Source organism: Marmota monax, unplaced genomic scaffold (assembly GCF_021218885.2).
Source record: "Marmota monax isolate L192 unplaced genomic scaffold, Marmota_monax_Labrador192_F-V1.1 WCK01_AAM20220418_F8-fsc00091, whole genome shotgun sequence".
In the NCBI taxonomy this organism is placed as follows: Eukaryota; Metazoa; Chordata; class Mammalia; order Rodentia; family Sciuridae; genus Marmota; species Marmota monax.
Genome location: NW_026692434.1, coordinates 3,354,900 through 3,370,468, shown reverse-complemented (window position 1 = coordinate 3,370,468; position 15,569 = coordinate 3,354,900). Strand labels below are relative to the sequence as shown.

Here is a 15,569-nt window from a genome sequence, read left to right as displayed (position 1 = left end):
TTAGTGGAACAACAGCATTTGCCACCAAGAACACTCTGGTAACTGCTAGCTACAACTTTGGGTGGTAGATAAACACCTTACCAAAAACCTGTTGCTCAGATCCCTGGAATGTCTCTCATTCCATCCCATATGGCTGCACACTCAAGAGTACAGAAGCAACATATCCAAATTCCACCTGACCAGAAACCTTTTGTTCCCTTTCTGCTCACAGGGATAACTGGCCAGGGATACCTTTCTCTCTCATTCTACTTTGAGTCTTTTCTCTTTGAAGAAATGACCAGAACTAGTATTTGGTGACAGGAGTAAGAAGTAAAGCCTCAGGTATTGTTTTCTACTTTTAGAAAACTGGAATTTGGAGTAACTACAATGAGGCCGAGATGATCAGAGAACATATGATACTAGTTTTATCCCTATTAAATATCCACGGACCACTGAACTAAGAATTTACAACCAAAGCCAAGCAAAGCACTAGTTTCTTAGCAGTTGATTTCAGTAACTGTTCACTGATCTTTCTTATATTTTAAAATATATATTAATATCACTGTTATTATTAAAGCCTTTTGTTCCCTTTCTGTCTATACTGTGTCCTTAGTGATTTTTTCTTTAAACGCAATACCTCCTTAATAAGTTCATGATTTTTGTACACACATAGGAGTACACATATGGATGTATCTGGGTGTATGTGTATGCATGTTTTGTTGTTTTTGCTTTTTTTTTTTATCTAAATAGGCTTTTACATTTTGTCGTTATGGTTTGAACGTCTCCTCCAAGGTTCATATGTTGGAAACTTAATCCCCAAATTCAATTAATGTTTGGAAGTGGGGCTTTGGGAGGCAATTAGGATTAGATAAAGTTATGAGTGGAGCCTCCATAATGATATTAATAGTTTTATAAAAAGAAGGTGAAAGACCCAAGCTAGACAGCTCAACTATATTACAATGCAACAAGAAGGTCTCACCAGATGCTAGACTTCCCAGCCTCCAGAACCACAAGCTAAATAAACCTTTATTCTTTACATATTACCCAGTCTCTGATATTCTATTATAGCAACAGAAAATGGACTAAAACATTTCCCTAGAAAATCAAACACTAATGATATACAATATAACCTATCACTATCTATGCTTTATTTTATTTTTTATCACAATGTCAATGTAAGGCTGTGATATTGTGATATAATAAAAATATGTATTTGGTCTCTGCCCTTGGTTTCTGACACAGAGTGTCACAAACCCTTGCAATATCTTTAGCAATATTGTTAAAGCATTTAATCTTTGAATCTGATTTCTGTCAGAGAACTCTTAATATCTTGGAATTTCCTGACAATAGGAATGTATTTTGTTCTATTGAGGTAACTCTTTATATATACTCCATCACTTTAAACATTAACTTTTTATTAAAAATAAATAGTAATATTTAATAACACAATATGGGGTATTCATATCATCTTATGGACATACATTTGTATTATCTAGTATATAACTATAAGTATAAAGGATTAAATGATTGCTAATCCAAAATCAGTGGATCTATAATCAGTACGAAGAAGTCAATCAGCAGTGAACATTCTGTGTACACTAAATGATGGACCTTCAAAGCCCATCGGTCTTCTCTGGATAGTGATCATTTGTATTTCCTCCTCTGATCTTTGTTTTCTTTTCTCCTTACTGAGACTTGACATTGAATTTTGTTTCATAATAATGAATTCAACAGAGTATCAAGAGCCCAGCTGAATTTTACTTACTGTTTTGCCGGGAATTCCGGCTCCTGGTGGACCCATGTCACCTGGGGAGCCCTGGACACCTGGCAGTCCTCTTTCACCCTGTGAAATGGGGTGCTTCTGTTAAGACAAGGCTCAAGAGACATGGCTTTTTTGATCTTATTTTGCTCATTATTGATTTTTTAAAATTATCTATAATATTTTAATACCTTTGGCCCACGTGGACCAGGTGCTCCAGGATTTCCATCTAATCCCTAAAAAAAAAAAAAAATAAAAAAAATAAAGAGGAAATACATTTATTTTTCTAAAAATGTTTTAAAAAATCTTAGAAAAATAGTTTTAATTGCTGTTCACTTTACTTGAATGAATCTTGTTTTGTAAGAATAAGGAATTAGAAACAAATTTCAATAGGTTATAGATTTTGTATAGTTACTTTAAAATATGAGGCTCTTATGTATAAACTGTCTCATATTGAAACTTATTATTATCCTCATTCTTGACTAACATAAAGGGTTCAAAGTGATGCAGAAAAAAAGGCATATGAAACTGGATCACCAGTTTATGTCCTGGGAAAAGTCTGGATCACAGAGACATTTTCTGCAAATGACAACCTATGGTGACATCTGTAAATCCTCCAGAGGGAAGTATCAGACAGTTCAGTTTTAAGAGAGTGTCCAAAAAGGCTTATGCTTTAAAAGCAGTGTACTTTACTTGGATCCATAGGTCCCTACAGAATCCATGCAGAGGATTCAGGGGGTATATGAATCTTCCACATCAAAACATTGTGTGCATGTATATTTCTTCAGAAGAGAGGCTTTGCTTGCATTGAAGCTTTAAAAAGGTTACAGCTGTGATCTAAAGTTGTTTCTTCTTTGGTACACTTAAACTTATACTTGTGCTCTCAAACTGGGAGCCCACATGTAGTCATTAATGAACTTCCAAGGGAAACATTAGAAAAAGAGCTGGTACTTACTGGTTCCCCTGGCAGGCTTTTCCCTGGAGGACCGGCCTCACCTTTCGGACCTGGAAGCCCAGGAGGGCCTATAATCCCACCTGGATCTCCCTGAGGAAAACAAGATGAGATTCTTACTTTGTTGCTCAGGTTTGTGATGGGAACTGGGGAAGCAGTAGTTTTTACTGTTTTAAATTGTCATCATAACCAGGCAAACTTCATTCACTTATCTATTCACTCCCTCAATAATATTTACTAAGTGCCTAACTCATACTAAGCACTATCCTACTTATGTCAAATACATTGAGATTTTGTAATGAGTTATGGTGCAATAAGTTTATCAGTATCATGCAACATAGATGTGTATAAATGTAGGCACAAAAGGGTGTGTCTATTCATAAGGTTCTTTGGATGATCTTTGTTCTATTTCCTAATAATGACTCCACATAAACATGTTATTTCCATGTAGCATTAATATGCTGTTTCCATGGAATTCCTGAATGATGAAGAGACTTCTTAGGTCTATACCAGAATTGGCAGTTAAGCCTGACACGAGTCTGACTCCTGGCATCTTCATCTCTAAGTTGCTTCATTTTTTCACATGGCATTTCTATGCAAGAATCAGGGCAATGGCTATGCATGTCCCAGGAGAGCCATTCACATTGTCTTCTAATGCAAGGCTATTCCAGGTATAGTTCCATGAGCCTGTGCTGTCCTCTCACCTCCCCAGTGCCCTTAAGATCCTTGGTCTGTTCCTCCTACTTACCTTTTTAATAGAGTGAATAAAATGTGAGCTATACCTTTTCTCCTTTGATGCCTTGTTTTCCTGGGATACCATGTTCTCCTGGCAATCCCTAAAAAATTCAAAATTAAAGGGAAAGAACAATGAGAACATCTCTTATGATAACATTTATGTATGCAAATATTTTTCAAGAGAGCAGTTTTAACACATTATCTACAAGGGAATGGTTGATTTTGGCTTGTTAGGTTAAAAACATTAGTTGAAAATATGTAAATTGTTGTTTCAAGTGAATGTCCCTGGATGTAATAGGTAAGAACCAACAACAAAGGAGAATTGAAATATCTCAGCCATACTATTGCCAAGAAGGGGGAGAAGGATGGTGGTTGGTAGCCTCACACCATGATTCAACCAGACAAATGGGTGACTAAGAAAATAAATTTTTATTGTGTTTTAGCAACAGTGGATCTTTTCCTTTTGATTTTATTCTCTTTTCAGCTCCTGCTACTATCATTTAATCTCACTTGAGCATATTGTGGCCCAGCATTTTCTCTCTTTTCTTTCCACAAGGTACCTTTGTAGTGGTCCATTAATTGGTGGTAGGGGTAGGGGGTAGCAATAAAAAGCTTTGCTCTGTGAATTTAGATGTATAAAGTTCAAGCTACAATAGGAATGTTGATCAATAGGCCCCCAAAGGCTCAGGCAGTGAGCATGGTGAACAGAGAAAGGGGTCATGGGCTGCTCCCAAGATGATGGAAAAAGGAGAGATTCTTCATGTTGCCTAGAGATAACTAATAGTGGTCAGTTAGTGACAGAGGAGTTGTGAGCAAGATGTTTTTCCTTCTGTTTAAGTGTGGATCTTTCTAATTTTTAAGGAAAGGTATAGCTCTCAGCTCCCAAGTTGTCAGAAGGCCATGAAGCTTGTTTAAGGGCCAGAAAGCTAATCTGGGGGAAGCAATGGAAAAATGACTTTAAACAGCATGAAGGTAGGTGAGAGAGAGAGACAGAAAGAGAGAGAGAGAGAGAGAGAGAGAGAGAGAGAGAGAGAGAGAGAGAGAGACTGACTCATTCCACTATACTAAGGTTATAAGGCAGCCTGAAGTTTTCCTCCAAGTGCATTACAGATACACTTTCAGCCAAAAGATTTCCCTTTTTTTGAGGGCTCTTGCTAGAAAACAACAGAAGCTTTCTAAGTGTTTTTTGCAGATGGAGATTTGAATCAAAAGCCATACATAAGGGAAATTCTTGCTTTCTCTCTTGGTTTTCCTTATTACTTTTGATATTTGCTGTCTCATTGACCACAGGTACACTCCTGACAAGCATGTCCCAAATGATAATTTAGTTAAATTGAGTTTCAAAGACCAATTTGTTAGGGTAATGATCCTCCAAAGGACCTCACATGAGTGTATGAATGGCCCAGCCTTCAGAGGTGGAGATGAACCAGGTCTTTGGAAAATGTAGTGTAACTTAGTTACAGGAACAGACATTGACATTTTAAAAACCATACCATAATTTCAAAATACTGAAGTATACATACAACATCTCCTGGTGGTCCTCTGGGTCCCATGGAACCTGCAGGTCCTTGTTGACCCTAAAAGAGAAGATGATATATGCTATACCTTTCCTTAAAAATTAGAAAGATTGTACTTGAATATTTGTAAAACATGTTGTAAACTTTATCTGTAAAAAGAAAGACTTTCCATCATCCTACCATATGTGTATAATACTGAAGTGTGATTTGAGATTCTAAGATAGTTTCTAGATGTTTTCTTTTTTAATGGGTTTGTTTTTCATCAGTAGGGGATAAGTGGGTAACTTGCCCTACCCATTGGCTGGGAGCACATCATGCTAATCTCTCCCACACCTCTCCAAAACTATTCTTTCTTAGGATACACCTGCAGAATCACACATGGGAAACTGAAGCACTCATAGCTGTATACTTTTGGTTTAGAAATGAATCCTGACTCCTGTTCCTTTTAAGAATACAGCTCAGGGTCATGGATTTAGCTGACATTGTTTACTCTTAAAGCTTTTAGGGATGCTATGGTGAATATGCTCTGAAAAATAATTTTCAAATTCTACTGTGAACCAAAAGGCACAGTTACTATGTGTGTAATAAATGCAGCTAGTGGGGGTGGGGTGGGAAATCACCATGGAAACAAGATCAAGTCTCTGAGAACATCTGTGAAGAAAATGAGTGGCACCCCAAAGCACCCTTTAAAATATAGAATGGCTACAAATTCCAGATTATTTCCTAATATAGCACAGTTACTTCTTATATACCTTCAGTCCTGGGTTTCCTATTGAACCAGGGGGACCAGGGTCTCCAGGTTCTCCCTAAACATGTGAGTGGGAAGCAAAGTTAAATGTTACTATAGTCTTCACCATCTTATTAAGGTTGTAGACATAATTGGAAAATTCTAGGCGATTACCTTTATTCCCTGTGATCCTATTATTCCAGGTTCTCCCTGTAAATAAAATAATCATCATATGGGTAACATGAAAATTCAGATGGGCCGGGACATCTGACAGTTTAATTGAATTTCCATTAATTAACACACAATAAAGGGGGAATTTATGGAAGATGTGATGAAACCAAGGAGGGTTCATTCTACAACAGGATCAAAACACTTAATCCTAATGAACAACAACTCTTATTTTCTTTTTTTAACAATAGTTTTATTTTCACTCCAGTGCCATCTTTGAAATCCTCCTGCATTCTCTACTTCTCATTATTATGATTTGCCACCAACTAAACTCGCCTCCCTAAAAATTAACTCTTCAGATGATATGGAGGAGATGTTAGGGTGATATGTGCTGGTGATTCTGCAATCAGGAACTATCCAGGTATTTAATTTTAAAAACAGAAAAATTACGATTATACTAAGGGGGACAATACTGGCTATAATGTTTGCTTTCTTTATTTTTCCATGACTTATTAATCTGTTGGATTTGTATCCAATTTGTATCATTAACAGAATTTTTGAAAAAAACTATCTTCTACTTTAATTTTGTAGTTTCCCTATCTTAATTTGATGTCTTTTGTAACACTTCTGTCCCATCACTAGTAGTGGAAGGTTAGAGGAAACATATCTAACCCAAACCAAATGGTAAAGTATTATCCCATGACAGCACTTAACAAGGTTTAATATAAAGTCCAAAATCACAGAAGGAAAAGTAAAAATGCTCTGGAAGCTTATTTTATCAAATCTATTAGACTCTCAAGTAAACATAACAGAAATTGGAGAGAGAAATCAATGAAGTAGTAAACCCCAGAGGGTGATAAAACATCTACTTACTTGGTCTCCCTTTTCACCTTTTACAAAGGGTTCCCCCTAGGTAGATGGGTAGAAAGCAGAATCAATTAAAAACACTTTTAGAAATAAACCCTCCAAAGCTGGGAGTGGATAGAGCCTGCAGGCCAGACTCACACCTCTACTGCACACAGTCTGCCTCTGCAGCTGAGAGGGAGCCTAGGAGAATTAATTTACAAGCTCCTCCACATTCTCAAAGGAACACCGGAGTTCATCATTCTAACACTATTTAGAGAATCCCCGGTGGCTAACAAGTTGAAATGCTGCCCAGGGACAAAGCTTTCTGGTGCCTGGTGAAGAAGAGGGATCACACACATATGCAACTGGGGACAGAAGCCTGTGACAGCAACAAGATGGCCAGGGAAGGACATTCCTGAGAATGCTTCCAACTCGTTAGCTGTGCTTGAAATACACAAAATCATTAAAAATACTTTTCCAGTTTTCATTTTTACTATAATGAAAATAACTCAAAGGGGTTAATTAAGAGGTAAATAATAGGGTGTGGAACTGATAACAGTTCTTGGTTAAAGTATGTAGAGCTTGGGGAGTGACAGAAGCTTTGGAGGCTGCCCCTTGTTAACCAACACTCTCCCCCAGTCACTGAGTTGTGATTACTGCCACCCAGGTTAACCCATAGAGACACACGTGCACACACAGGCTCCCCTACTAGTTTCTGTTCTCAGAGTTACAAGTATGTGATCTCATTTTATCTTCATAGCTATGCTGTGCAAAAGAATTATTGTCCCATTTCAAGGATGGGGAAAGAGACTTGCGAAGGTCCAGTAATTTTGAGTTGTCATAGCTCCCTCTATTCCCTACATTAGCATTCATTCATTTTACTTAATGTTTCCTAGTTTATCTTGGCTATACCTCTTTGAGTGTAGAGATACAATTCATCTTGATACTCATAGCACCTCTGGTGTCTCACATCTTAGACCTTTACATTACCGGGATCCAAACACATTTATTAAATAAGTGAACTTAATGCAGATATAACAATAGTAACTAACATTTATTGAGTTCTTATAATGTATCAAGCACTATTGTAATCACTTTATATATATTCACATAGTTAATCCTCAGATGTTTCACTCAGGTAAGTGCTATTAGTAGACTCATTTACAGATGAAGAAACACTGGCACAGAGAAGTTAAATAATTTCTCCAAGGTCACAGAGCTACCAAAAGATGGTTCAGGATTTAAACTCAGTCAGCCACACTTCAGCTCCAATCTTCACTTGTTTAGTCTGCGTCATATTATTTGAATTGAGTAAATTACTATGTTGGTTTGGATTTTGGATGTTTTCCAAAGGCTCATGTGTTAAAGATTTGGTCCCCATTGCAGCAATGGTCAGAGGCAGGGCTGGAAAGTGATTGGATCATGAGAGTTCTAACCTCATCAAGGGATCAATCCATTGATGGGTGCCTAGCTGAATAGACAACTGGGAAGTGGTGGAAACTGCAGGAGGTGGAACTCTGATGAAGAGAGGGTCTTTGGGGGTGTGCCTTTGGAGAAAAATGTAAGAGCCATTTTGGGAGATATTACTACTCTCAAAAGTTCTCTTAGGAGCAAGATGTGGTGGCACATGCCCATAATCCCAGCCCCTCAGGAAGCTAAGGCAGAAAGCTTACAAGTCTAAGGCCAACTTGGGCAATTTGGCATGACCCTGTCCCAAAGTTAAAAAAAAAAAAAAGCTGGTGGTGGTAGGGTGGCTATCTAGGTGCTTAGAGGTAGAGTGCCTGTGGGTTCAACTTGGATTCAATCCCCAGTGCTCAGGGATTGCTATTTTGATTTTTAACTAATCACTCTTTGGAGATAAGCAAGTACTAAATGAGCCTTTCATCTTGTGTCCTGTGTGTTTGGGGCTAAGATTTCATCTTCTCCCATGTTCCCCAGCTCCCTTGCAGTTTCATGAAGCCATGTAGCTAATTCTAGCAACGAAATGTAACCAAAATGACATGTATCATTAACAAGACAGTGAGAACCCATTTAATAACCCTCCAGACACACTTCCCCAGCAATGGTGACTAAGAAGATTGTATGTGACAGAAGACAGAGCTATATGATGGTATAGCCTGGTAACTGAACACAGAGTGAAACATAACATCTACCCCTCCTACTGAACCATTTTAGGCAGGAGCAATAGAGAACTTTCCTTGCGCTAAAGCCACAGAAATTTCAGGATTAATTTGTTACTTAGCATAACCAAGACTCCACTGACTAATAAACCACACATCTACCTAACATAATGAAATCTTCTATTATTGGTTAATTTCTATACATTCACAGGGCTTTATTTATATTCTTGCTTTTTGGATTTCATTCTAAAAATCAAGTTAATTTTTAAAGATCTGACATAAAGTTAATTAGATATGATCAAGGAGTCACACTGCTTATGTCAGTGCTTGTTTATGCTCACGTCCTTGCTTGTTTAGAGTCACTGTCAAGCTCAAAATCCACATTGATAAAATAGCTTTTGAAAGGAAAAAACCCAATAAATTGGTTATGTGGAGACTTGATATTTAGTAGTCCTAGCTCCAACTACTACTATCCAGAGCAAATCACTTAAATGTTTAGAATCTCCCTTTTTCTATAAAATCATGGGTTTCAACTAGATGATCTCTTTTGCATATTTTAGCTCCAATATGTTGCACTTCTAGTCACTTTCTGAATGTCCAGTAGGGAGGGACAAATTGCCATTGACAGTTGCCATTCCAGATGAGTGGTTCAGAATTCAACTTTGGATGATGACTACTGTTCTGATTGAACCTTCTGGTTATTATGCAAAGTCAAGTCCAGCTCTAATTCTGGAATAGAAAGATTGATACCACAAAGAACTAAACTGCTCTGCAGAATAATGTAAAATTTGTGGTATTTTATGTGTGGGCAAGAGAGGAAAGCCAACAAGATAAATAGAGGTGGCAGATGCCTAAGGCATTAAGAGGGAAGTGGCAAGGAGAAGAGTTAGAAGGAAAAGAGGCCTCTTCCTGGATAAGTAGACTAAAGCAGTCCCAGTGGGGCAGGGGCTTGCCTTGAACACTAGTGATGGGACAGGAAGCTAGAGGGAATCCCCAAAGAGGGAAAGGCCTATCACCCCAGAAACCATGAAATTCTCCAACACTTGCTTCTCAAAGTGGGTCCTTGAACCAAAAGCACCACCATCATCTAGGAAATTGTGAGAGATGTAGGCTCTTGGGCTTCACCCCAGACCCATTAAATTAGAACAGCAGGATTCAATCACATATTCCTGTGTGAGAAGCACTGCTTTAACTCACTGAAAATTTCTCTATTATGCTCTATAATTCTCTGCTTTTCCAATGGAATTTTAGTCAATCTTACTGCCAGGTCCTCCTTGATACACACAGGAATTAAGAGAAAGTGAAGTATTTAGGCCTGAAGGAGAGAGAATGGTGACCTGGAGAAGCAGGTAGGAGAACCTTTAAGTGTGGAGTATCAGGAGAGAGTTAGCTGGCAGAGGGAAGGGGTGGCGTCCACCAGGCTGCACTTGTGGGAGGAATATTAAAGGCTGTCAGGTCCTGTTCTGCATTAGGGAGCCTTGGACTTGGCACTAAGGGCTAGCATGACCCCTGGGGTAGGATAACTAAGATTCATAGGTAGGTGCTGACGTAAAGTTGCCTGGGATAAGTTACCGCTATTGCTAAAGATACCTAAATGCTGAGCTGAAGCATAGGGCAAATCGACTTCCTAACATTAAATACGTTTACTACATACTGTTCCATTTTTTCATGTAGGAATTATTAGTAACCTTTTCATTTTTTATCCCATGATCAACCAATATTCCTAATTTGCTCTGTCAAGGAAATGAGTAAAAATGATTGAAAAAGATGTGTTGCATTTTTTAAAAATCAAAGATGAAGTATAGGCTAAGCCTGATTCTTGCTGATTCTTGAAGGCTCCTTTTTTTTTTAAAATATAAATACCATAAATTTTCTTTTCTTTTCTCCTCTCCCCCTCCCCCTCCCCCTCCTCATCCTGTGACTAAGTTTTCTCTAATCTGTTTAGGTGGTCCTACTTGAATATAAATGATTGTTTTACTTAGGTTTTTCACTGCTGTGACTTAAGAACCCGATCAGAACAACTATAGAGGAGGAAAAGTTTGAGTGCTCACGGTTTTCAGAGATCTCAATCCATAGACAGCAGACTCCATTCTTCAGGGCTTGAGGTGAGACTAAACATCTTGATAATCAGGAAGCAGAGAGAGACTCCACTTGCCAGATACAAATATATATCCCAAAGCCATGCCCCCAATGCCCTAACTTCTCCAGCCACACCCCACCTGCCTTCAATCACCACTCAATTAATCCCTTCAGGTGATTAATTCACTGATTGGGTTAAGGATATATATACCTGGAAATGCAGAAATGACAACCCAATCATTTCCCCTCTGAACCTTCTCTCATTGTCTCACACATGAGCTTTTGGGGGACACCTCACATCCAAACTACAACAGTGATATAATAGGTTTTGTGTTTTTGTTTTTTAATTCCCCACCGAAAGAGCTAAGTTTTAATAGAAACTGGCCACAGCAATATTGAAAAGTGGCTTGGGGAAGTTCCTTTGATCTTGCAAAAAATAACTTCAGAAGGTATACTGAGAACATTTGTTTGATCAGATAGATAAATGTTTCTAACTTTTTATATAAACTAGTATCTGTCTTTGTTATTAATTTCAGCTATCATGGTAAGTTACATCAGGGCAACTTAGTGATTTTAAACCCGAGTTTAGCTCACCTACGTGTGATTTATGGCTCCAATACTGTGACTGTGGTAAAATCGCTTAACCTCTCTGTGCCTCATTTTCCTCACCTGAAGAATGAAATAATAATAACCTATCTCATGGAATTTTTTAATGGATAAAATGAGTTAATTCATGAAAGAACTTAGTGCCTGCATAGTATATACTTACTTAAAGAGTTGATCTACTGTTGTTCACTATGGCAGGGTCAAACCAGAATATATGAAAATTGGGGCTGGTCTGGAAAAATATTTTAATTCTTTTTGTTGTTGTTGTTGTTGTTATTCTTACTTTGCCCTCCACGCTAAAATACTTACAGGTTCTCCTTTTTGTCCTTTAGGGCCAACAGACCCTGGAAATCCTGGCAGTCCTGTTTCACCCTTTGAAGGAAAAAGCAGAAGAGAGATTTTGCATGAGAGTAGAGCGGTACCCTTTGACTGTCAGAACTAGAGTGTGATCTTGCTTGCTTCCACTAACTGTAGAATTTATCTATTACAGTCCAAGGGATAAGGTGAAATGCTAAATCTGGTTAGGCTATTTGCCTGAGTGTGTTTGCAGGCACTTTATAATACCTTTAGATCATTCAGAGATCAATAACATTTCATTATGATATTTAAAATTAATGTGAAAAAATGTTAATTATTTTTTAAAGGAAGCAACATTGAGAGGAGAAAAAATTCACCTTTTTCTTGTGTATCAAAAAGTAAAATATTTTTGTGACTTAGTTATCAGGTCCTTTAAAAGACACAGTTGTCCAGACTCATTTTATTCCAGACACTTCTGTTTTTTCATAGGTGGGGGGTGGGGAATAGGGGGAGACAGGAGTCTTGAGAAGAAAACTGAGTCCCTCTGTTGTCCCCAGCATTTATCCTGCTTCTTAGATGCTTGGCTGTGGACAAAGAAGGCATTCTCATCTGTATGGTGACTGCAGCAGCTTAGAAATGTCTAGGATGTTCTGGTCAAAAATCTTGAAGAGGGATTTGTATGTGACATATAAAGAGTATTTCCAGAAAATACAATTTGAGAGATAACACTTATGGAAAGGAATTATATCACTAATCGGCCTTCAGAGAAATTTCAGCATTGTGTGCCTCCCAGAGTTTACCAAGATCTCTGAATACCACCTAATTCTTAAACATAGCTGTTACGAGATATGAAATTCTGATTTTTTTTGTACCTCAGAAGCATTTTTGTACAATGATATTCACCATTACATTTCTGCATTTCCAGGTATATGTCCTTTTTGCCATTGTTGTATTTTTGTTTTAGCTTCACACACACACACACACACACACACATACACAGAAAACATAGAGCCACACCTTCATATACTAGGCTCTTAGAATGAAAGTAATTAAAAACTTTACCATCAAAGATGAAATTCTTTGTATTTTCCTCTATATCCCAGAGGGAGCCACTTTCATGAATTTGGCATTTATCTTTCAGTCCATATGTTTGTACTTTTTACTGCATTATGTGGAATCATAAACAATGCATTATAGCCAATGTTTTTTTCTCTTGTTATATAAAACAAATTCAATCAATATATATATATATATATATATAGTGATTTGTGGCTTTTTTTCCCCAATGGTTTTTGAGTGTCCGTCTGTGTTGATACGTGTGATCTTGCTCATTCGTGGTATAATTTGCATGGCATGCTGATGCGCTGATGGCCAGCCTTATCCCAACCCCACTAATGGGCACTCAGCTTTCCTCTGTCATGACCAAGGAGGAAGTGAACATCTTCAACCTGCCCCCTTGTGTGTGGAGGTACCTCTCTCTTTTAATTTTGAAACCTTTAACAACTGCCTACTCCAAAGTACTTCAACTGCAAATTTATCACAGTTCTCAAATCTTGGACTTATTTCTATAGTTTCTATCACAATCCATCTTTTGGCATTTTGTAGAATGGATAATCATGATTGTATTTTCATTAATCAGTCTTCTAGGTTTATGAAATGTGTTTTGTAAGTTTCTATTGAAAATTTTATATCTCAGTATTAATTTTTCGTATGACCAGTCTTCCCGTCAGTATCATCAGAGCCCTGTTTGGGAAAGCCAACATACCAAATGGAAAAATAGTCAATTCATGGACCTGTTACTATGTATATTTACAGCAGGGTTTCCCAAAGTGTGGTCATCTACACACCAACTGTATAGTTCTTGCTATGTCACACACCACCTGTATAGCTATGGCTTATTTCTTCTCTAGATTTACTCACATTTTTAAATATTTAATGTGTTCTTTGAAGTTATACCCATGTAAGTTAGAATTTAGTGTGCTAGGTAGATGTTTTTGTCTTAATACAGAGAAAAATACAAAAACATTTTTCCTTCTAGTCTCTAAACACTTAGTATATCCTCAGTTTATACTTACACATTATAGAAATATTTTGTTTTAGAGACAGTAAATTGTAACCAAAGTGAGGAAAGAAGTTGGTGAATATTTTAAGGCATCCATTGTTGAGGATTGAAAGAAGAAATAAACAACTGACATGAATAGGCATTAGAATGACCTTCATGTCACCCATCAGGTAGGTGCTAAAATCCCCAGTATATAAGTGTGAAGAAAAAATGAGATTAGTAATTAGACCCACCTAATAAAATAAAAGGAGAAAGTGGGGAAATGACCTAGAAATTACTTATAAAAATCACCTCAGCTCAAAAAATCAAAGGAGGGTAGAAAAGTGTTGGCAGAAGAATAAGAGTAATTATATTCAGAGATGTTATATATTGGAACAAATATAAAATAGTGTTTCAATGAAACAGCAAGAACAGAACAGGGTGTGGTCTGTCCCCAGGCACAGCCGCTGTGTGAGGCTGGGCTTGGAGCAATCCTTAGGACATTGTCCTTCATTTAAAATTCTGCAAACAAAAGTATTTATACCCAAATCTCAGATAAACATGGGGTTGCATTTCATATTTAAAATGAATTTTCAATGATTTATTAATATGGATAGGAGTTGAAAGATAAGTGATGAATTTACTGAACATCAGCAAAGATCCTCCTTCAGTTTGATACTTTTGTGTTATTTTATTTAAAAGGCTATGAGCTGTTGAGATTCCATCTTGTCCCCCTGATAGTCTGCTCAAAAAAGAAAACAACAGAAAAAAAAAAAAAACACTGGCTATTTTCTTAGGAGTCCTTATTCTGCTACCTTTCCCACTGTTTCTAGAAAGCAGCATTTCTCCTTAAGCTATCTGCTTATACATGATCCCTTTATCATATCCCTTCAGCCTAAGGCAAGCTACATAGCAGAAGTTATTATTTCAATTCTAGTAGACTGGTCCTGTGGATGCATGGCCTCCATTGCCATTTACTGTCAAAACCAAATTGTTTTTCCTGCTGATTCTCCCTATCTTACTATGTTTGATACAGGGAGTGGCTGCTAAACTGGAAGTGATATGTACGTACATTCTAATGCTGATTGTGCTTTTCTGGCGCCTCTTTTTGATGTTGGGTTCTGAAGAGTAGGCTGTTTGTGTAACTCTATTTTGTGGTCAGTGCATCAAGAAGTGGCACATAATATAGCCATGATAAGTCATTTATATGTTTAAGATACTCTGGTTAAATCTTTTATTCTACAACACAAGTTGAGTCCATTCTCTGTTGAAATTGTGGTGGGAGACGCAAAGAGGAGCAAGACAAGCCACCAAAGATCGTAACAATTAATGCCAAAAAGAACTAAAAGAGACCTCAATAGAGGGAAGAAGGTTTAAGAGAAAAGAACAAATTTTATGGGGGCTTCATGTGTGTCTGTAATTGTGCTTTTTGGTAAGTTCATCTCATTTGCTTTTAATCCTCCCATGAACTCTGATAGCTAAATGGAGGAAACTGATGTTTACAGAAATCAAGTGGCATTCCCAAGGTGGTGCAGTTGTTAATGCCATGACTTACTTTTGATCCCAGAGCTCATGCTCTTTCCAGTACTCAGTGGCTCTCATCCCTGGCTGCATGTGAGAATTGTCTGAAGCACTTTTAAATGATAAAGCTATCAGTCTTACCCCAATGCAAAGTCTCTAAGGACAGGGATGGAGCAGGTATTTCCTAAAAGCTCTCCAGGTCATTCTAATGTGCAGCCAGGA

General features: G+C 37.6%; 1 protein-coding gene across 7 annotated transcripts in view; it reads right to left on the bottom strand.

Annotated features, from left to right (window-relative positions):
* Nucleotides 1-15,569, bottom strand: part of Col19a1 (collagen type XIX alpha 1 chain) — a 327,672-nt gene that overhangs the window by 67,701 nt on the left and 244,402 nt on the right. For all 7 annotated transcript variants that reach the window (XM_058578798.1, XM_058578800.1, XM_058578801.1 and 4 more), the window contains 9 exons: nt 11,798-11,860; nt 6,711-6,746; nt 5,844-5,879; nt 5,695-5,748; nt 4,949-5,002; nt 3,473-3,526; nt 2,694-2,783; nt 1,930-1,974; nt 1,745-1,822 (listed from right to left, as the gene is read on the bottom strand). In XM_058578798.1, coding sequence (XP_058434781.1) covers nt 1,745-1,822; nt 1,930-1,974; nt 2,694-2,783; nt 3,473-3,526; nt 4,949-5,002; nt 5,695-5,748; nt 5,844-5,879; nt 6,711-6,746; nt 11,798-11,860 — 510 coding nt within the window. The remainder of the gene's footprint in view (nt 1-1,744; nt 1,823-1,929; nt 1,975-2,693; nt 2,784-3,472; nt 3,527-4,948; nt 5,003-5,694; nt 5,749-5,843; nt 5,880-6,710; nt 6,747-11,797; nt 11,861-15,569) is intronic.